The sequence below is a fragment of the Aethina tumida genome, chromosome 5, assembly GCF_024364675.1.
Source record: "Aethina tumida isolate Nest 87 chromosome 5, icAetTumi1.1, whole genome shotgun sequence".
In the NCBI taxonomy this organism is placed as follows: Eukaryota; Metazoa; Arthropoda; class Insecta; order Coleoptera; family Nitidulidae; genus Aethina; species Aethina tumida.
Window position 1 is genome coordinate 18690243 of NC_065439.1, and position 23697 is coordinate 18713939.

At 29.4% G+C, this 23697-nt stretch overlaps 5 protein-coding genes across 5 annotated transcripts in view; 1 reads left to right on the forward strand and 4 right to left on the reverse strand.

The window, feature by feature from the left end:
- Nucleotides 1–819: 819 nt before the first annotated feature.
- LOC109597280 (putative aminopeptidase W07G4.4) lies at nucleotides 820–13705 on the reverse strand. Its single transcript, XM_020012927.2, has 7 exons — nucleotides 13554–13705; nucleotides 13106–13496; nucleotides 11668–12058; nucleotides 11328–11614; nucleotides 5556–5655; nucleotides 1106–1300; nucleotides 820–1051 (listed from the first exon to the last, which is right to left on the reverse strand). The coding sequence occupies exons 1-7, from the start codon at nucleotides 13565–13567 to the stop codon at nucleotides 885–887; spliced, it is 1545 nt and encodes a 514-aa protein (XP_019868486.2). The 5' UTR covers nucleotides 13568–13705; the 3' UTR covers nucleotides 820–884.
- Nucleotides 13706–13845: 140 nt separating this feature from the next.
- LOC109597283 (mitochondrial translation release factor in rescue) lies at nucleotides 13846–14757 on the reverse strand. The gene is made up of 2 exons (XM_020012929.2): nucleotides 14562–14757; nucleotides 13846–14134 (listed from the first exon to the last, which is right to left on the reverse strand). The coding sequence occupies exons 1-2, from the start codon at nucleotides 14755–14757 to the stop codon at nucleotides 13914–13916; spliced, it is 417 nt and encodes a 138-aa protein (XP_019868488.1). The 3' UTR covers nucleotides 13846–13913.
- On the reverse strand, nucleotides 14561–15047 carry LOC109606759 (MIEF1 upstream open reading frame protein). The gene is made up of 2 exons (XM_020023300.2): nucleotides 14848–15047; nucleotides 14561–14795 (listed from the first exon to the last, which is right to left on the reverse strand). Exons 1-2 carry the CDS (start codon nucleotides 15013–15015, stop codon nucleotides 14757–14759), a joined length of 207 nt encoding a protein of 68 aa, XP_019878859.1. The 5' UTR covers nucleotides 15016–15047; the 3' UTR covers nucleotides 14561–14756.
- A 44-nt stretch (nucleotides 15048–15091) lies between these two features.
- The window catches only part of LOC109597285 (pre-mRNA-splicing factor ATP-dependent RNA helicase DHX16), a 42030-nt gene continuing 33424 nt past the window's right edge, over nucleotides 15092–23697 (forward strand). The window contains exon 1 of the mRNA XM_049967650.1: nucleotides 15092–15151. The gene's annotated coding sequence lies outside the window, so the exon portion shown is untranslated. The remainder of the gene's footprint in view (nucleotides 15152–23697) is intronic.
- On the reverse strand, nucleotides 15154–15645 carry LOC109606758 (mitochondrial translation release factor in rescue-like). Its single transcript, XM_020023299.2, has 2 exons — nucleotides 15432–15645; nucleotides 15154–15383 (listed from the first exon to the last, which is right to left on the reverse strand). The coding sequence occupies exons 1-2, from the start codon at nucleotides 15628–15630 to the stop codon at nucleotides 15166–15168; spliced, it is 417 nt and encodes a 138-aa protein (XP_019878858.2). The 5' UTR covers nucleotides 15631–15645; the 3' UTR covers nucleotides 15154–15165.

Genomic DNA, 23697 nt, shown 5'->3' on the forward strand with positions numbered 1-23697 from the left:
TGGCCAGCCCAAGAAACATTATAATAAGTATTTACGGTACGTGACAATGATTGAAAAAACTCGAAAATCTAATGCAAGTGCCCCGAAGGTCGTTTAATTGTTTCTAGTGCAATTTAATTTAACCGCAAGGATACGGCGGAGACAGCCGCATTAGCTCCTTGATCTTAGATCGTTGGAAAATGTCCGTGGTCACCGTGCCCCGCGGCACCGCTTCAAATCCTGTTCCTGTTCTCTGCCGATAAAATGCACCGGCCACATAGATAACTTGGTCAAGGATATCGGGCGATATTCGACCTCCTTATTTATCAAATCTTATGCAATTTGTCTTCTGATCGTACGTTTTGTTAATTGAATTTGAAAGATAAACTCACAACACGTATTGCAGGCAATAATATTTCAATTAATTGCTCATATAAATTTTATTTAAGTAACTATTGATGAAAACTTAAAAATAGATGAAAATTTTAATAACAACGTCTACTATAAATATAAAATTGGTGATTCAGTCGCAAGTTCTTCGACAGAAGCAGTGATATTCAAATGACTGTACTTGAAAGACTTCTCTGTTCAAAATTGAGTTGGAAAGTAAAATCTAAAGGAAATTTCAGACAATAACACTTGAATTAAATACTCAAGTAAATTTTATTTAAGTAACTACTGATTAAAGCTCTTAAAAATGTATGAAAATTAAAATAAAAACTTCTACGACAAATGTAAAATTGGTGATTCAGATCTAAATGATTGTACTTCAAAGTCTTTCCTCTGACCAAAATTATATTTGAATGTAAAATTTAAAGGTATTTTAAAATAATACACCAGTTAAATGTCCATATAAATTTTATTTAAGTAACCACTGATGAAAATTCTTATAAAATAAATGCAAATTAAAACAAAAACTTCTTCGCCAAAGCTAAAATTGGCGCCCCAGTCGCCGGATCCGGATGGTCGCCGGCAGAAGCAGCGATGTCCAGATGGCTGTACTTCAAAGGCTTCTCACTGCCCGAACCGTGTTGGTCTAAGCCGGATGCCAAAACCAAAAATGCCATGGGACCTAAATAACAACATGTTAGCCCTCATATTCAATATCAAAATATATTCTCAGCACCTTGATGACCGCGGCAGGATTGAGTCGACGGCTTGGATTGTCCCTGCACGACGTCGTCGCCTTCAGCTACTCCCCTATGCGAAGCAAAATCTTCACGTCTCAACGTCGATATTTCGAAGGGATCCCCGATTAAATCCGAAGCTTCTTGAAGTTTTTTGTCGTTGCCTGCTTTCCTGGCCGGTCCGTTGTCGATCACTGTAAGAATGTTGCTTATGAAAACATTTTATGGACGACTGTTATGTGTCCTTTTCTAAAGTGCACATCTAAAAATACACCCAATTATGACAATTCATTCTTATTTGCAATTAAGAATGTCGAGGTCGTGACTGTTTATTAAAATACCTGAAGGTAACTGTGCATTAAGCTTTAGACACACGTTTTCGTGATAAATTGCTTCTTCTCACGTCTTAATTTTAGAACTGGCGTTACCCTTAAAGTTACGATGGATAAATTAATGATGGAAATGAAGACTTACTTTGCAAGTGCATTCTGGCATTCTAATCTTAAAAAACTCAAATACCAAGGCAAGGTAAACAGATTTAATTGATTTCTTACTGTAGTGCATTACGCAAATGACATCATAGCTATTTAATAAAGATCATTATGCATAACAGTAATCGGTAATAATTCGTTTAAAAGTCAATGAAGTGGTGTAAGTATTTTTACTTTGAATGAAATACCACCGTGCATTTTCCAGGATACGATAAATTGTGTCACTTTTCACTGGCGGTGTATTTTTAGCACCGTTAATTCTAAAAAAAGGTACGTCTCACGCATAAATTGGATTTTAAACGCCGAAGATTGACATTCCAAGAAAAGACGTCCGAATGTTGCCATGGCGAGTGGAAGAAGAAAATGGGGACACATAGCGGATTATGGCACCGCAGTATATTTGATTACACAGGTCATCGTCGATGCGGTTACTTTTTTGTACAGTTATAATCGTGCTTTTGGCATAAAAGAACAGCCGATGATTGTAGGAAGAGATGTCTGTTACCAAATTACCATGGGCGCATCGACGAACCCACGTCCATTAAACGTCTATTTCCCTTTAAATTGGCCCGTTTTTTGCTGCAGGACTTTTTACGACGGACCCGAAGTACCAAATACTAAGTGGTTTTTAAAGTGACCCGGTAAAAAAATTACGACACATTAAAGGAACGTATTGTACGGCCGATGTAAATTTCGGGACGACAATGGATCGGATAATATTCACAATGACCCGTTCGGAGAAAGGTGCCTTGTTATCCCGTTACGTGCCACTTTAATTGGCCCGACACAATTTCATTCCGCGAATCTCGCCTGAAATTATTCATAATTATGCAACACGCCACTTTTTACAGGCAACAGGATCTTCTTTCAGCAAATTACTGGCGAGAAAATAAAGGATGAAGACCAACAGATCCGCTTACCAACCGTCGTTCGAATATTCGTCAGTTAGGAGATAAGTGAAAGCATGTGTATTTAGGAAATGGGAAATTCGCCGTGGAATACGGAAGTGCCGTTCAAATGCATCCATCGCGTCGAAGGCATTGCTGCGCCGTTGTTAACAATGTTCCAGGCAATTTCATCATCTAATAAAAATATCGTTTGTAAAAATACCACGTGATTTGAAAACACGTGAAAGCATCAAAACTGTAATTATCATTTTTATGTCTTGTATTACCTACCTTACACCGTTTTATTAATATTTATAAATTTATTATTATCCACCTGGTTGTTATTCTATTAAGTTTTTATATTGAGATCATATTTTAATGGGTTTAATATTTAATGTGTTTTATTAATTGTTTTTGTTCATTTCAGCGTCAAGGAAATATGTGAATACTTAATTGTCTCAACAACACCTCAATTATCTATCTACTTATCTACTTACAGAAGTTTCATTTAAAATCGCCTCTACATATGCCCTGACTGTAAGATAATTTCCAGAAAAAATCATACTAAATTTGTTATTATCTATCTGGTTGTTATTCTATTAAATTGTTTTATTGGTTGTTCATGTTCGTTTAAACGTCGTCTCAATTGTCTACTTAGAGGAATCTGATTGTTATTCTATTCTAAGTTTTTAATGGTTGTTTTCATTCATTTCAACGCTAAGAAAATATACGAGTATTTAAATGTCCAGTTCCCAACACCTCAATTATCTACTTAAAGAAATCTGATTTTAATTTAAAAAGTGAATTAAAACTCTAGTAAAGTCAAATTAAAAGAATTCTCAAAATATAAAAACATACTAATTTTATTATCTATGTGGTTGTTATTCTATTAAGTTTTCTATTGGTTGTTTTTATTCATTTCAACGCCAACAAAATATATGAGCATTTATTGGTTCAGTTCCCAACAACATCTCAATTATCTACTTAGATATTTCTGGTTAAAAAAAGTGAATAAAAGTGCCCTAGTAAAGTCACACTAAAAAATTCCAAAATATAAAAAAACATACTAATTTTATTATCTATCTGATTGTCATTCTATTAAGTTTTTAATGGTTGTTTTCATTCATTTCAACGCCAAGAAAATATACGAGTATTTAATTGTCCAGTTCCCAACACCTCAATTATCTACTTAGAGAAATCTGATTTTAATTTAAAAAGTGAATAAAAACTCTAGTAAAGTCACATGAAAAGAATTCCCAAAATATAAAAACATACTAATTTTATTATCTATGTGGTTGTTATTCTATTAAGTTTTCTATTGGTTGTTTTTATTCATTTCAACGCCAACAAAATATATGAGCATTTATTTGTCCAGTTCCCAACTACACCTCAATTATTTACTTAGATATTTCTGATTAAAAAAAGTGAATAAAAGTGCCCTAGTAAAGTCACACTAAAAAATTCCAAAATATAAAAAAACATACTAATTTTATTATCTATCTGATTGTCATTCTATTAAGTTTTTAATGGTTGTTTTCATTCATTTCAACGCCAAGAAAATATACGAGTATTTAATTGTCCAGTTCCCAACACCTCAATTATCTACTTAGAGAAATCTGATTTTAATTTAAAAAGTGAATAAAAACTCTAGTAAAGTCAAATTAAAAGAATTCTCAAAATATAAAAACATACTAATTTTATTATCTATGTGGTTGTTATTCTATTAAGTTTTCTATTGGTTGTTTTTATTCATTTCAACGCCAACAAAATATATGAGCATTTATTTGTCCAGTTCCCAACAACACCTCAATTATCTACTTAGATATTTCTGATTAAAAAAAATTAATAAAAGTGCCCTAGTAAAGTCACACTAAAGCAATTTCCAAAACACATACTAACTTTATTATTATTCATCTGGTTATTACTCTATTAAGTTTTTTATTGGTTGTTATTTTTAATTTCAAAGCCAACAAAATATACGAGTATTTGATTGTTCAGTTCTTAACAACACCTGAAATCTGATTTAAAAAAAAAAAGTGAGTAAAACTGTCCTAGTAAAGACACACTAACAAAATTCCCAAAATATAAAAAACATACTAATTTTATTATCTATTTGATTGTTATTCTATTAACTTTTTTATTGGTTGTTTTCATTCATTTCAACGCCAAGAAAATATATGAGTATTTAATTGTCCAGTTCCCAACAACTCCTCAATTATCTACTTAGATATTTCTGATTAAAAAAAAGTGAATAAAAGTGTCCCAGTAATGTGACAAAGAAAATCCCAAAATATAAAAACGTACTAATTTTATTAATAGCCATCTGGTTGTTATGCTATTAAATTTTTATTGGTAGTCTTTGTTCATTTCAACGCTAAGAAGATATACAAGTAATTAATTAACTTAAAATTGTCTCTAAATATCATCATATCATACACAAAATTTATGATTATCCATCTGATTAATATTTTATTAAGTTTTTTGTTGGATTTAATGTTCAATATTTTTTATTAGTTGTTTTGGTTCACTTCAACGCCAATAAAATATGTGAGAATTTAATTGTTCAGTTCCCAACAGCAGCACAATTACCCACTTATAGAAATCAAGTCTAAAAACGTATATAGAAGTGCCCCAATAAACTCACACCAAGACGACAATCAAAAAAATAAAAAACACGCAAACTTCAAGCGACAAGACCTGATTTGTTCAAACCATCCATCCAAATCGGGATGATCCCCGGACAAGCAAACCAGCCAGCTCCACATGCATTTTGATTGTCGTTAACGCGTCTAAATAAGGCATTAATTTCAGTCGGTTGGCATTTGGAATTCCGCTGACGTCCTGAATATTCGTAGCTCGTTTCAATTACTAGATCCAATCAGACTGGCAGGAATCTACTTGACCAAATCGGTCGAACAATACAATTATCTAAAGCTAGCATGTCGATCATATTTATGAATAATTGATGCGGGTGCGCGGAACAAAACTCCTTGTTTGGCCGCCGCCACCGTCTATTGTAACCACAGTTTTTGTCCCCAAAAGAAAAATATATATCATAAAGAAGTTCTCACCGATTGAGTAGCCCCCTCCGACGGTGCGGTGTGCGTGTCCGGTTAAGGTGGCGATGGTGAAAAGATGGGGGTTCACGGCGTTCAACGCGTCCTCCTTCAACTGGAAAAATTATTATTATTTAATACAAAATGACGGTGCAAAGTTGTAAAAGGTGCCGTGGCGAGGAAAAAACTCCGCACGCCACTGGCACGCACTATTGGCATTTTCGGTTGGACGTGGCGAAGCTCTGCGCCGGCATGAGGTCATCCACGTTCACATTTTTGGCCGAATCGAATAAGTTCACGCACACTTTTTCTTCCTTCTTCATCGGTGTCTTCGCCACCTCTTCACTTCGTCCGTCGTTTCGCGCCTCGCTTTCGACACCATCCGGTTGCGCAAGAGGATGCCACCGAATTTTCGTTCGGGTCAGTATTAAATATTCGAAAGGCTTAAGGAATTGTTACAACAATTTTTTTTTAAATTGTAAAAAAATTTAAAACATAATATATTAGACAAATTTAATTTGAATTTTTTAAAATTATTGTTAAATAAAACATAATAAAACACAATAATTCCCAATTAATTTTTGAAACATTTATTAATTTTTAATTTATAGTTGATATTATACTATTTTTGATTTTTACTTCTATTTGTTCCTATTTTGAAAAATTTATTTTTTTAATTATTAAGAAATAATTAAAAATTTGATTTTTACTTACTCTTAGGGTAGTAGTATAGTTTCGTTTAAAATATTATGTACAATTTAAAATATAAAAATATGCTGGATGTTCAATTTGAAATAATACTACATCCGAAAAAAATAGCATTCTAATTTTTAAGAATAATCACTTAATTAATGCTATTTAATTATTTTGTTACTCAAATAACTAACTTAAAGAGAAAAAATTGTATAAAAAAATAAAAAATAAGACCCTTCGAGAAATTTAAATTGAAATTTTTTTAACTATAGTTAAATAAAGCATTATAAACAACTTTCAATTAATTTTTGAAACATAGTAGCAAAATAGTGATTTATTTAACAGATTTTAAAAAAAGGTTTGTATAAATTTGTTAGTTTTCAATGTAAATATGAGCTTAGACAAATTTTAAAGGAAACTTCTCTTAATTTCTTTTGGTTTTCTTGGATATGAAATGTTAAAGAAGTCCAAAAATTTTTATTTCGTATCAGCAAATTCAATAATAAAAATGTTACAAGCTATTTTTACTTAGTCCTATGGTATAGTACAGTTATTTTGCTTAGGATATTATGTTTAATAAAATGTAAAAATATGCTCCATTTGAAATAAGGTCCGAAAAAATATACTAATTTTGAAGAATAATAACTTGAAAACAAAAATTTTCACAACTTGCTATTTAATTATTTTGTTTGTTATTTTGTTATTCAAACGTCTAATTTAAACAGAAAATATTGAATAAAAAATAAAAAACATGACATTTCGAGAATATTAATTTGGAATTTTTTAAATTATTATTAAATGAAATATAAATTATTTACAACAAATTTTTGGAATATTACAGTAAAAATGTTTTGTCCAAATATGATGAAAATATGGGATTATTTCAAATTTCTCTTAGTTTTTCAGAACAAATTTGTTGATATGCAACATTTTAAACAATATTATAAAATTCTAAAAATTTCAAAATTTTTATTAAAACTACTAATTTAAGAACAAAAATTTGTATTAAAAAATAATAAGACATTTTATAATTATCAATAATTTTTGATTAATTCTTGGAACAATGAAATCAAACTTTTTTTTCAAACATATCCGGCCCAAATTTGTTTTTAATGAATTTAAATAAGTATAAACAAAAATTTTAAAAAGTTGAACTATTTTTGATTTTTACTTCTATTTGTTTCTATTTTCATAAATTTATTTTTTTAATTTTGAATAAATAATTAAATTTTTAATTTTTACTTACTCTTAGGGTACAGTACAATTGTTTCTTTTAGAATATTATGTACAATTTAAAATATAAAAATATATTGGATGTTCAATTTGAAATACTACATCCGAAAAAAAATATCATTCTAATTTTTAAGATTAATAACTTAATTAATGCTATTTAACTATTTTGTTACTCAAAGAACCAACTTAAAGAGAAAAAATTGTATAAAAAAAATAAAAAATAAGATACTAAGAAATTTAAATTGAATTTTTTTAAATAATAAATAAAGCATTATAAACAACTTCCAATTAATTTTTGAAACATAGTAGCAAAATGGTGGTTTATCTAATAGATTTTCAAAAAAAATCTTGTATAAATTTGTTAGTTTTCAATGTAAATATGTGCTTAGAAAATTTTAAAGGAAAGTTCTCTTAATTTCTTCTGATTTTCTACAAGAAATGTGTTGAAAAATCTTAAAAAATGGAAATGAAATATTTTAAACAATGTTAAAAGAGTCCAAAAATTTTTATTTCGTATCAGTAATTCCAATAATAAAAATGTTACAACTTATTTTTGATTTTTACTTACTCCTATGGTATAGTACAGTTATTTTGCTTAGGATATTATGTACAATAAAATGTAAAAATATACTCCATTTGAAATAAGGTCAGTTCCAAAAAAATATAATAATTTTGAACAATAATAATAAAAAGAAGAAACAAAAATTTTCACCACTTGCTATTTAATTATTTTGTTTGTTTGTTATTTTGTTATTCAAACGTCTAATTTAAACAGGAAACATTGAATTAAAGATTCCACAAAGTTGATATGCAACAATTTCAAAATTTTTATTAAAACTTCTTAAGGATAAAAATTTGTATTAAAAAATAATAAGACATTTTATAATTATCAACAATTTTTGATTAATTTTTGGAACAATGAAATCAAACTTTTTTTTCAAACAAATCTGGCCCAAATTTGTTTTTAATAAATTTAAATAAGTATAAACAAAACTGCTAAGCGAAACTGACTACAGAACAACATATATTAATTCCTTCAAAATACCTATATATTGATGGGTACAAATTAATTTAACGAGCGATAAAATTCAAAACCCAGCCTCAGCGACAATTAGACATCGTATTTTCAGTGTTAGTATTCCGGACCTTCCTCAACCCGCACCGCCTTACAGCCGGCCTTCACCAAACCGATTTTTCACAAATAAAGCCCGATCCGATCGACCGTTTAACATTTATAATTGCAAGTCACACAGTCCCGTCTATAACTAATGCATTTATTGCGATTTTTTTTCGCTGGCGAAATAAAAAAAAAGGTAAATGCCACACGTGTTTTGATTCCGATGCTGCGATAAAATTATGTAATAAAAACGTGAATTGCACTTGTCGAGGCTCGCATAATACACGTGCTTAAATACGCTGCATGCCAGGCATCGCGTATCATTTAACTTGGCATAACACCCGGATGATTTATTGCGGGCCGTCCGCCACAATCGCGGCGGCACAATGCGAAAATGTTTTGTTGAAGAACCGGAACCGATGCGACATTCGAACGGCGCCGTTCATGCTGAATGTCAAGAGCGAATAAAAAATAAATCATAGTTGTAGCAAAACGGCGGACGACGCGATGCAAATGTACAACGAGAATGTGCACACTCCCACCGCTCCGATTAATTAATCGGGAATTCGATTTTGTTGCTTTGTTATCATTTTGTTTAGATTCTGTGCGTATGTTACTTAATAGCCGGTTTTCCGGGCGATAGGCTAATAAATTACGCGAAAACAGTATTATAAATAAACAGTTAACAATTACAGTTTAATAAAACGGTTTACACTTGAATAATACAATTGCTTGGTTATATTGAATCGCTCAATGGACGTTCAATTAAATTACGTACGTTAGGATGAGCTCCACCAAAAATTAATCATATCCCCTTTTTGTTGAAACCTTCGTTAAATGATTAAGAAAAATCCTATCGACAATCAGAAATCAGATAACGTTTTTATTGCCATGTAAAATGATAATTGTATAATTATAATACAACAAAATTAATATAATGAAGCAATTAATTATATCAAGTGTTTTCTTGTTTAAATAATAATTAATTCGAATAGATATCGCTCGGAACAACACACTTGATTATAATGCAGGATTTTTTGTAGTTCGTTGAACTTGTGATTTTTATTGTACACAATTTTCTTCCCAGCAATAAAAACCAACCAGATGCATTTTATGAAACTTGTGATTTTGGGCAGTTCAAATTTTAATGTTGAAGGTAGGCAACACAGATAACAACTCGTCTTATTTAAACGATACGATATAACTACAATATAGTTACATAATTTATGAAAAGATATTTGTATATCTTTATCTGTATATCGCCCTAAAAATTTTTATCCTGTAAGTTTTTGAATATTTTCTTTTTCATTTAACTGAATAAGTTGAATTAAATATGTATTCAAATATCCAACATTTAATTAATTACTTTTATAAAATTGGAATTAGAAACTTAATTAATTTAATTTAATTCGTTATTTTAACAGAAATTTACTTGATGTACTTTCTTTATTTTAACAGAAATTTACATAATGTACTTGATTTAGATCATAAAATTAAAAAATTAATAATATTCAATTATTTGAGTAGTCAAATTCGAATATCCAAATTTTCAAATTTACGAATGAATTCAATTAAAAATTTAAATTATAAACAAATGTCTCACAATTTCATTTGTTGTTTTATCAGAAATTGTATTTATACTTGAATTATATTATAAAATTAAAAGAAATAATAGTAGTATTCAACTATTTGAATAGTCAAATGTGTATTTGATAATGCAATTTTTGAATGTCAATATATCCATTTATAAAAATTGAATTATGAATAAATGCCTCGTAATTTTATTGGTAATTTATTAGAAATTGCATTAATACTCGAATTATATTCTAAAATTAAAAAATAATAATCGTATTCAACTATTTAAATAGTCAAATGTGTATTCAAATATCCAATTTTCGAATATATATGAATAGATCCATTTATAAAATTTGAATTATTAATAAATCTCTCGCAATTTTATTCGTTATTTTTTATAAATTGCATTAATATTTGAATTAGTATTAATTAATTAAAATTAATATAAAATTAAAAAAAATATACTATTATTCAACAATTTAAATAGTCAAATGTGTTTTCGATTATATAAAAAGATCCACTTATAAAATTTGAATTATGAAGAAATGTTTTGCAATTTAATTCGTTATTTAATTAGAAATTGTATTCATACTTGAATTAAATTTTAAAATTTAAAAATTATAATAATATTCGACTAGTTCAATAGTCAAATATGTGTCCGAATATCCAATTGTTTAATATATGAATAGATCCATTTATAAAATTTGAATAATGAAGAAATATCTCGCAATTTAATTCGTTGTTTTACCAAAAATTAATTAATTCTTGAATTAGTTTATAAAATAAAAAATAATAATAGTATTCAACTATTTGAATAGTCAAATCTGTATTCGAATATCCAATTTTCGAATATATCAGTAGATCCATTTATAAAATTTGAATTATGAACAAATGTCTTGCAATTTAATTGATGATTTTATCAGAAATTGTATTAATACTTGAATTAGATTATAAAATTAAAAAAATAATAATAGTATTCAACTATTTGAATAATTAAATGTGTACTCGAATATCTAATTTTCGAATATGCGAATAAATGGTTAATATAAATTTTAAATTATTATTTATAGTCAACAAAGGAAAACCGCCAAAAAAGTATATGGTGGCATAAATACACATATTTTTCTGGATAAATCAAATAATTTTTCTCGCAACATTCCCATACGTACTTTACAGAGAACATCGGCCATAACCATCCTGCCCTCGGCATCGGTGTTGATGACTCTGACCCTGGCACCGGACCTTGCGGTGATAACTTCATCGGCGACATAACTGTCGGATCCAATGCTGTTGCGAACAACACTTAAGGCGCCCACAACTCTCAAATGAGCTGGCTTCAGCATGCCCACGATGTACATGAAACCTGCGACAGCAGCAGCACCACACTTGTCCCTGGACATACCAAGCATGGCGCCCCCGACCTTAACATCGGCACCACCGGTGTCGTAGGTCACGCCTTGAAGGAACAATTTTTAGTGTTTTGAACAACATAATTGTGGCTCATTTTACCTTTTCCCACCAAATAGATGGTTTCTTTGATCTGGTTTTCCTTGGGGGCGTACTCCAAATACATGATCCTGCCTTGGTGACGAGCCTGGTGTTTGGCGGCACGATTCACGGCCTCGAACAGGGGGTAATCTTTTTCGATAACGGATAGCTCCTTCACCACGTCGATTTTTAAATTACAGGGAGCTAAAGCCGATAACACGTATTCTTCCACATTTGGGGGGCACATTCTTTCCGGATCCGCATCCCCAATGTCGCAAGCTATCCTTCTGCCAGTTTCCAGGATATTTGCCAAGTTTATCAGTTCATTGGTCTTGTTTAAGTCGTTTGTGAAGACGCCTAAGTATTCGACCTTATTTTTCCTCGTGGGGTTGTGTTCCCGAACTTGGATGGGCTATGAATATAAATAAGAACTAAATTATTATTCATTAATAGACAAAAAATTTCTTTTATTATCTTGTAAGTCATAAAATTCATTGGATTAATTGAAGGCTAATTCATGAGTTTTTAATGTTTAACAATCATAAACAGTAAAATGAACTTAAATGTATTGTAATTAATGTGAATAAATAATATATTATTTTTTATCAGATCAAAGACATTTCCAACAAACATGATAACGGAAAGTTACGTGATAACAGCCATTGTATTAACATTTGCATATTATACAAAGATAATGTTATCGTATTTGTAGTTTAATACCCCATATTGAGTATTTTGAACTTCTCAATTGTCTAGAAATGTCGATAAATTAATTTATACTGGAAATGCTTTTTAAAAGCAAATAAAGATTAGATTATTTCCGCAGTGAATAATACAACAGATAACTGTCGCAAAACACTTCATTTCAAATTATCTTCATAGCAAGTGCTTTGAATCGACGTATCTAAAGCAAGTATCTTAAAAATTCAATTTGAAACATAATATACGTACATACATTGTTACTTGTAAACGAATTCAATGCCAATAAAATAATTACTTATCACTGAAAACTGTTAAAAATGTGACTGTTTATCATTGAACTATAAATAGAACTAAAATGTACTAATTGGAACTCATGTTATGTGAATTAGCAGATTGTTCTAATTAAGGGAAAACTCAGCAATATTTTAAGACTTCTTAAATACATACATTCTTTATGTTATATGTATAGTATTTTGTTATTTATCTAAGTAATAAATATATAAAATTTTGTTGTAATGTGTTTCTGTTTATCAACTTTGAAGGCAAAATCAGACAGTTTAATAACATGAAGAAATTATTTCTTCTTCTTTCAACAACAAATGAAATGAAAATATTCATAGTTTAATAAAAACAAAAGTTTGACAAAGGATCCGGTTAAATCCGTCAACAACCTTGAGATGAATAATTCATGACACGGCTCACTCTTTGTCTCACGATGACTAAACAAGTCTCCTTGTTAGAGAAAAAATTATCTCACCGTGTACAGAGCTTCCAGCGCTCCCAACAAAGTGACCAGCTCCGCATTCCGGAAACCCTCGTGCTCCTCGAGAACGAGAAGCGGCCGGTTAATCCCCGCCTTGAGCGCCCGCCTGACCGCCTTGACGGCCGCGTTCTTGAAAACACGTACGTCGTCGTAGTCGGGATCGATTCTTCCTGTGGGTGCCAGCACCAACCTGCCCGGCGACAGCTCGACGGGCAGGATAGCCAGTTCGGTGGCCAGGGACGGATCCAACGAGAGGGCCGATGAGACTGTGTCCTGGAGGACGACCGCCGCCCTCAGCTGTCGGCCCGGCGCCGACACCAGGATCAAGGCGTCATACGACGTCGAATCCAGATTGGATTCGGCGACGATTTTCACGTTTGGTGGTCTGAAACGGTCAGCAGGGGTGTGAGGGTTGAAATGGGCGGTGAGGGGTGGTACTTACCCGTTTTCTTTCATTACGTGGTGGGTTTTGAGTGCGGCACACAACTGTGGGAAAACAGCTGATTCGGATTTTTAATGTGCCTGCCGTGCATCCCACGTTGGTGGGAGTATGTTTGTTTACGTATTTGTGATAATACCGCGCAGCAGCGTCTTATTCCTGCAAATTCAAAGTTGATGATAAAATACTATATTCTTAATTAATATGTACAGCTATTGGACGAGAGATGGCAGTGTAGAATTAGGAAAGTTTAGGAAAACCTAATTTTAAGCATGTTTTAAATTATACACAAAAATATTTAAAATAATATATTCACTATAACTATTATACAACAACATGGCAAACAAACAATTAATGTTGGAATTATATGATATTTTCACGTTCTTTCCACTTTTCTTTCAAAGACCTTAACTTTTCCTTTTTACTTTGTTTTACATTAGACTTCTTATCTTGAATTCTCTTTAACTGGGCTTCAACACTGTTTTCTCCATTTATTAAATTGTCTAACTTGCTGATAAGAATTGATCGTGCATTTTTCCTGTTCTGTTCTTGTGAACGTGATTCTTGATTTTTTACTACAATTCCTAAAACACACATAATGTATTGAAATAATCATTATATTATTTAAATATTTAATCAAAGATTTCAACATAATTTATTATTTTCTTTTTTGTTGGAGTCCAGTGCTTCTTTTTACCCACCGAGTTATTCAATAAAATAATATCCTACTAAGAATAAATTCTTATTATTATGAGTATTCTTAAATTCTGCCATAAAACGTAAATACTTCTTTGGCCAACAAAGTCAGGTGAATATGTTCATTTAAAGTAAAAAAAAATCCTTTTATGAAATATCTTACAAGATGCCTAATTTTATAAATTTCTTTGACTCCCACTCTATATAAAATTTAATTCAATTTTTATAAAACCATTTTCAGGCCATTCAAATGAATTAATATTTTGAAATTGAACAATCACTGAGTAAACCACAAAATAAATAAAGATATCTTACCTGTGGGTATATGTTTTATTACAACACAACTTGCAGTTTTATTAATTTTTTGCCCTCCAGGTCCTGATCCTCTTACAAATTGCTCCTCCAAATCAGTCTCAAGCAATTTTGGCACCTTTGAATAGTCAATGCCATGTTTAAATCTAACACTCTGTCCTAGTTGATGAAATAATTGTTTTCTCACTAACACAAACATTATTGAACACTTCTTTTTAAAAGCAGAATTATTCCCCGCTAAAAAATAAATTATTTTTATAACAGTTACTATTAATAATTTATTGCAAACCTCAAAGTTGTAACTAATGTCTTTTCCATCCGATAAATTAATATTCTTTCTGAACTCAGATTTAATTCTTTTAGAAAAGTAATCCTTGTCAGTCAGTTTTAGTTGTTGACCGTACCTCAACAAATCCTTGTACAATTTCAAAACCTCCTTCGGCTTCGGACAATTCATAATAATTATGTGGTACAACCTTATACCACAATGGTGATAATGTGAGGTTAAATCGCACAACAATGAGGTTATGTGCACCGACGAGAAGTTGTCACTGAATGTTTGTGGTCGTTTTGTGAGGAAAACGTTTGATTTTGTAAGTATATTTCTTTATATATTTTCACGGTTCATCCACTCGAGTTTGAGCTTACGCAACTTGTCGCGCTTCTGTTTGCGCGCCAATTTTTGCTTGTCCTCTATGCGCTTCTTTTGCGCCGCGACGCTGTCCGATTTGTTGATCAGCTCGTCCAGTTTGTTGATCAGAGCTTGCCGTGCCCGTTTCCTGTTCTCGTCCAGCGACCTGGATTCGTGACACTTCACCGACACTCCTGCAATAACTTCGATTATTTTCTGTTGAAACGCTGTAGTTCAATTACCGGTCGGTATGTGCTTAACGAAGGCGCAATTGGAGTTTTTGTTGGTGGCTGAACCGCCAGGTCCTGATCCTCTGATGAACCTCTCAACCAAGTCTTTTTCCTCGATTTTAGGCACCTTTGAATAATCAATTGTGCATTTGTGACGAGATAACAGTTGTGAGAAACGCAAACAGTTTTTCGTCGCGGTTAACCATAACATCTTTTACATTTTTACTGAAAATGTAGGTTACACTGTGATAATAATAAATGTGAAGTTGGAAATTCTGACTGTGTTAACATAGTTGCCTATGCTTATAACTTATAAATTCAAATTTTTCATAATCTACAGGGTGTCAAAAAAAATCTTAAGAAGCTAATTGATTAAAACCCTTCAATGTTAATTGAATACATTAAAAGTTTTCAAAAATAATGTATTCAAAACTCTATACAAGGTGATTTTAAAGTACATCAAGTTTCTTCTGAACAAAATGTTTTTTTCAAATTTTAAAAATTGTTTTTTTCTTATATTTGTGTAACTTATTATCCAATCTCGTTTAAATTTTATACATAGTATCACAGAATTCATACTTAAAAATTCAATGAAATTAACTTTTTCCATAATGGCATTATGGAGAAAATATTTAACATTTTAAAAATATGTTAGAATAATGACCACTACTGTATATTTCAGAAACAGTTTTCAAAGATGAGTGTTTGTTTATGGTATTGTAATCTAATTTTTTTGATTTATGAACCCTAGACCATACTATATCTTTTTAAATTTTAATTTCATTTTACAGTAATATTACGTTTTTAATATTATGAATATTTTCTGTGTTAAAATTAAATTTTAAAATAAAAATTAGTTTTCTTGTTTACAGCATTTTATAATGGGTAATGTACATTTTTTACACCTTCAATTGACACAAAATTTCACGTTAATCAACTGTAATTTACGTACGAAAAACTCGCACTCATATCTTGTTTAATAACTCGCTCGAACTAAAAAGGTTTTTATGTCGGCGTGTCGTGCATAATGAAGTTTTAAACATCGTGATCGCAGAACCGCCCTGGGTGCGTGTAACCAGGTCGTTTGTAATTGGAGACGCTTTTTTCTCCATTTTTTTACCGGCCGCCACGTTAATGAATTGCAAACGCAAAAAAAGTGTAAAAGGTAAATTCGCATCGCAAAACAAACGAGAAAAAAAACTAATCAACATCCGCAGCCGTCACTCCTGCTTAACGAAAGGATTCATTAAAAAATCACCCGATCACGTTCGTGCGACTGAAATCTGGACGGGTTGGCGGTCAGCCCTGTAAAACTAACTGTAATAATTTTTATTTGCTACACACGCCGAATGTTCGAATGTAGGATAAGATAACCGGTACGTTACAAAATGTACGGCTCTGTTTAAATGGTTTATTGTACTGTCGAAGACAATTAAACGCGTACCATACATGGGCACTGTTTTCTTCCATTGATGTCCGCGGATACACCTTAAACGTTTCCCACTCTATACCTTTCATAGAAAGTCGAAGACGATTTAAGGTGTATCATCGTTTTATGCACATATGTGTGTGTCGGGAGGTGTGTCTAGTACTATTCATTTGGATAATTTGTAATTAATTATAAAAGGAAAAATTGTGTTATTGTTGATTGTCGGAGAGATTAATAAATTTAATTATATGTACGGTTAATGTAAATGGAAAGAGGAAGGTCTGTGTCAAGCTTATAATTTAGATGTGTTCCCAATTCTGTTTTGTTGCAATTCAAACTTTATCTTTGTACGCAAATTTTACGTTTCTATTGAAAACGATGGAGAAAGCTAAAAACCATTTAGCAGTAAACCTGTAAAATATACTCAGTGACATAGAAAACAGTACATATGGATCCTGTAGTCCAATTTAAACACAATTTTCGTCCACTTTTAATGGTAATTTGACCTCCTAGCGATACATCCAGAACATTGTTTTATACAGTGTTATAAAATAATGGCATATACCATTTTATTAATAGAAGTGAATATTTCTTCAAGCTTCTTGAATTCATTTAAATTTGTACAATTTTTATATCGAATTTGATTTTAAACGTGGTCCCATGTTTTCTATGGGGTTGGTGTCTGAATATTGAGACGAACAAGTCATAACATCGATGCTTTGGTCTTTAATTTTGGGATCATTCTCAAGGCAAGACGTATTTATAAAGAGTCTAAGGGGGCCTACTCCAGAAGAATTCTGGGGAATCCCCACAGTATAATTGAACAGCCACCATGTTTCACTGTAGGTATAAACAGCTTTTTATGTATTTTTTGTCCCTATAGGATGTTTAACATAAGCATAATTATCATTTTTTTATAAATTAAATTTAGACTCGTCACTAAAAGCTACTAGTTCCCAATGTTCTGTGGTCTAATGTCAGTCAGAATTGGACTTTTACATTTTTACTAGAGATCAGAGTTTTGCAGGTCTGGGTTCAATTTCTCACAGTCCTGGAACTAATTTCAGCAAGGTTGGCTTTAATTTCAGTTGACGAGATTTGATTTGACATTCGAATTATCCAATTATTGATATTCTTAGTTCCTAGCACTTTACCAGTTTTTCTAATTTTTTTTTTAAAATACGGAAATCAATTGACTTATTTGGTTTTCTTCACTTGAACCGATGATTAAATAATAATTATATTATTATTATATTTTGGTTTATTAAAAATAAAAAGAAGGAAATGATTTTTGAAATAAAATTAGACTAGTGTACAGCTCATATTTTTAATATATTTTATTAGGTTTCTATAATTATGGCCATTATGGTACGTTTTCTATTTTCTGTGTCAATGAGTATACTTTGTTATTGCTTATCCATAATCATAATAATTTGTTCGAATGTATGATCGAGCAAAAAATTAGGTGATAAACATACAAATTTGACAATTTACGATTTGGTTACATTGCTTAGGTTATTTATTTATTAGGCGTGCGGGCTTTCTAAAATGCGCAATATGTAAAACATATTAATAACGGCTCTTGACGATCACGCAGCGCGAATAAGCGTTTCATTAAACCTTATTAGTGCCGTAACAGTTTACCAGAACACCCAGAAACGAATGGAGGATGTTACACGGTGTGGGACATTGTAAAAAATCGCTCTCACGTTTTTTGAGACGAATTTTATGGACTGTTATTGCCGGGTCGGGGGACTGTGATTTAAATTAATGAATGATCCAACGTCGTCGGGTCGGGTAATCCCAGACACGCATTGAACCCTGGGCCGTTTATTTTTACGTATTTGTGCCGTAATTGTGTCATATTTTTCTCATGTAATGACTTGTTATTATTGAATTAGCGAAATTAATGTGCAAGCTTAAGACGGTTCATTTAACCGGAAAACTAATATGCATAATCTAATGTACTCTAATCGCTGATTAACATCTGAACGTAACTGTGTTTTAATAAGGCAACATCGTTTTTTTATTTCCTTTTTCGGGTAATCGCAAAATCATACCATGATATAAGCATTTTAATCACCGTGGAAAAATGAAAGAGTATGGAACAAACCAAAATTTTATGTGACCAATTTTTTTGATTCCCATACAAAAAACTAATTAAAACAGTTTTGTATAAATCAAATTCTTTATTTTCTCTGTAATAAGAAAAAATTGAAGTGTTTTTAATGTTCGTTTCAGCCTCCTTGGTCATGTTATAAAATTAAAACAAATTTCTAAAGTGTACAATTACAATACAAGATCTATGGGATTTTAAAAATTTTGTATATATTGAACACAGTTTCAATAATTCTTAAATTCTTCTATATAATTAAAATAGTAAGCCAACTTCAAACCCCAGTGGATCTTCAGAAGCAATTTCATGTAAAACTAAAATAATTGTTAAGCTTCCTAAAGCATTTTATATGCAATGAAGACAGTTATTATTCTTCTATAATATTCTTATTAAGACAGTAGTGAATCGATTTAGACAGTTCCAAAACTTTTTAAATTTTTCTGTATATTATTAAATGAATATTTCGGACCATTAAGAAAGTAGTGTAACCTCATAAGCCAATTTATATAAAATTAAAACAACTGTGAAGTTTCCTACGACATATTTTAAACAATTTAGACAGTTCCAAACTTCTTAAATTCTTTATACAGTTAAGAAGGGCCTGAAACTCCTTATAGCATTTTGTATACATTTAAGACAATTTCAAAACTTCTTAAATTATATATCATTAAGACAATGGTAAAACTTCATAAGCCATTTTGTATAAAATTAAAACAGTTCTGTAGTTTTGAGACATTTTGTATACGATTTAAACAGTTTCAATGTTTTTAAATTCTTCTATATACAATAAAAAGACTCCGGAAACTCTCATGGGTATTTTGTGTACAATTAAGACAGTAGTGAAACGCTTAATAAGCCATTTTATAGAACATTAAAATTATTGTGAAGTTTCCTAAGGCATTTTATATACAATTTAGATAGTTCAGAAACTTCTTAAACTCTTCTATATACAATTAGAAGAGTCCTGAAACTTTCTAGAGTATTGTGTATGCAATTAAGACTGATTCAAAACCTTTTAAACTATTATATACACAATTATAAAACGCTTGAAATTCTCTAGGACATTTTGTAGACAATTAAGACAATTCCAAAACTTCTTAAATTCTTCTATATATCGTTAAGACAGTTGCGAAACTTCATAAGCCATTTCGTATAAAATTAAAACAGTTCTCAAGCTTCTTAAATTCTTCTGTATACAAAAGAGGTTTGAATTTCTCTGTATACAAATAAGACAGTTTGATAACTTCTTAAATTCTTCTCTAATATCATTATGACAGTAGAGAAACTATAAGCTATTTATATATTAAAATAAAACAGTTCTGAAACTTCCTTCCCATAGAGCATTTTGATTATAATTATGACAGGTTCAGAACTCCATAAATTCTTTCAGATTCTTTCAGATGTTAATATGTGATCAATTCTTTTGATCCCTCGTCTTATAATTTTTGTATTTCCTGTACGAAAAACACAAGCCGAATAATACGCAAGTACGATAATTGGACATTTAAATCCGTTACGAATCATTCAATTACATCAACAGATGTACTTTGCAACGGTCCGCTTTTTTATTGTCCAATCTCATTTGGCGTTCAATACCATAAAACAAGGGGGCGTGAATTCAGAACGAAGATTAAATAGCTTTTTTCAACATGCATCAACAGCAGATGATAACTAATGGACTTTTAGAAATTGGCTGCAGAAATGAACGATTACAAATGTGTGAAAGAAATGATTGAAGTCTTAATATCGGTTTTAGAAATACGCTATTATATCCGTTTTTATTTTAACATAAGCAATGACAGCAAATAAATAAAGTGACTTAGCGTACGTGTTACACTTTTTCGGAATTCATCCACACGTGTTTCCTTAAGGCGATCCGTGACCAACTTTTCTAACAGTTCTCGAGTCGAGTCGGCGCGAACGTTTCACACACGCTCACAAAGACGGAATAATGAAGCCTGAATTTCTATCATTGACAGTTGGACACAATAAATCGAAAAGTTTTTCAGCTCTTTTGTGCCGTTATACGTGCAATTTATCCGAGTCGGTAATTGCCCGATATTTTAGCGTAAATCGGATAGAAACGCCGAGTTGCATGACTGCGGAATCGAATAAATGGCATTTCAGATCTGGTAAATTACTTGTTATGGGTCAGAGCGGAGTCAGAATGTTTAAATTATTAATTCGCAGTGCATTAGCATCGCAAATCGAGACAGATCGAACGGGCATTATGCATCTGGGAAATGTTTTATCTGATGCGATGTGGAAACATTGAAACGATAACCCGTTTGGGAAATGTTACGTACAAAACATACTTTACTACTACCATTTTGTCTTATGACTGTTTTACACACGCCAATTTATTGTCAAATTTTTATACCTTGAATTTATTGCAACGTATTATATAGAAATATCAATTTCTTGTCCAATTTTAATTGGTCAATAATATGAGCAATTAATTGTCCAATAAATTATTAAGTGGTTTAATAATAATTTAATACATAATTTAAAATATGTATTTAATTATTATCAGTTAACATCAAAGAAACTAATCAAATATTGTTTACTTTCATTTCATTTTTAAAACATTTAAATTTGTAAGTACTTTTTTTTATAATAAGGGAATAAAATATAATTTTATATAAATAATAATAAATACAAAATAATTTTGATTAATAATTTTTCACGGCAATTTTTTAATTTTATTCATTCATAGATCGACATTTTGAAATCTTTTCCTAATACCACTTACATATACTAAAATAACCTTTTTTACATAATATTATTTTATCTAAAAATAATAATAAAACTGATTTTTATTTTACAAAAAATAAATAAAATATAATTTTTATTTTTATTCAATAAATTAATTTTAGTAAAATAATTTTGAACAATAATTTAATTTTTGGGTTATTCTCGAAATATTCTGTATCATTTCAATATTCAAAATATTTTTTTAATTTTTTTATTTAATGTATAACAAATTTCTCGGTATATTTTTTTATAACAAATGAATAAAATAAATTTTTTACTTATGTTTAATAAATGAATTTTAATGATAATATTAATAATAATAATTAAAATATATAAAATAAATTATTTTATTTTTAAATATTTCAAAATTTCGAGACATTTTTAAATTTTTTCAATGTTCAAAAAATTCTCAGTACATTTTTATAACAAACGAATAATATAAAAATTAAATAATTAAAATAATTTTGAATAATATTTTAATTTTTTCCTTTAACTATTCTACATATAAATTAGTTTATTCTGAAACATTTCAATATTTTGAAACTAAAAAATTCTCAGTACATTTTTGTAACAAATAAATTATAATTTTTCGTTTTGTTCTTCTAATAATTAAAATAATTTTGAATAATATTTTAATTTTTTCTTTTGACTATTTTCATATAAATTATTTTATTCTGAAACATTTCAATATTTCAAAACATTTTTAAACTTTTTTCAATGTATAAAAAATTCCCAGCACTTTTTTTACTACTAACAAATAACTTATAATTTTATTTGTGTTGTTTTAAAAATTAAAATAATTTTGAATAAAATTTTCCTTTGACTATTTCCCACATAAATTATATTATTCTGAAACATTTCAATATTTCAAGACATTTTCAAATTTTATTTTTTCAATGTATTAAAGAATTCTCAGTATATTTTATATAATTAACAAACAATTTTATTTTTTCAATATATAAAAAATTCTCAGTATATTTTTATAACAAACAAATAAATTATAATTTCTTTTTTTTTTGTTCTAATAATTAAAATAATTTTGAATAATATTTTAATTTTTTTCTTTGACTATTCTCAATATAAATTCTTTTATTCTGAAACATTTCAATATTTCAAAACATTTCTAAAATTTTTAATTTAAAAAATTTCCAGTACTTTTTTTACCACAAACAAATAACAGAATTTTTATCTTTGTTCTTCTAATAATTACAATAATTTTGAATAACATTTTAATATTTTCCACATAAATTATTTTATTCTAACACATTTCAATATTTCAAGACATTTTGAAATTTTACTTTTTCAATGTATAAAAAATTCTCTGTTTATTCTATACAACAAACGAATAAAATACAATATTTTTGTTCTTCTAATAATTAAAATAATTTTGGATAATATTTTATTTTTGTCCTTCGGCTATTCTCCATATAAATTATTTTATTCTGAAACATTCAATATTACAAGAAATTTTTAAATTTTATTTTTTCAATGTATAAAAAATTCTCAGTACATTTTTATAACAAATACAATAAAAATTTTATTTTTGTTTTTCTAATAATTAAAATAATTTTGAATAATATTTTAATTTTTTCTTTTGACTATTCTTCATGTAAATTATTTTATTCTGAAACTTTTCAATATTCCAAAACATTTTTAAATTTTATTTTCTCAGTGTATAATAAATTTATAATAAAAAATAAATTAATTATTTTGAATAATATTATAATTTAAATGTTTCCTTTGAATATTGTCGATATAAATTATTCTATCCTGAAATATCTCAATATTTTTTCTATTTATTTAATACTTTAATAATAAACAAATAACATATAATTTTTATTTTTGTTCAATAATTTAATTTTAATAATAATTATAATAATAATATTTTTTTTACTTCTGACAACATTAGATTTTTCTTTTTAATTTTTTTATAATCAATAAAATTTTCTATTATAATTAAATATGTAAAATATTGTAAT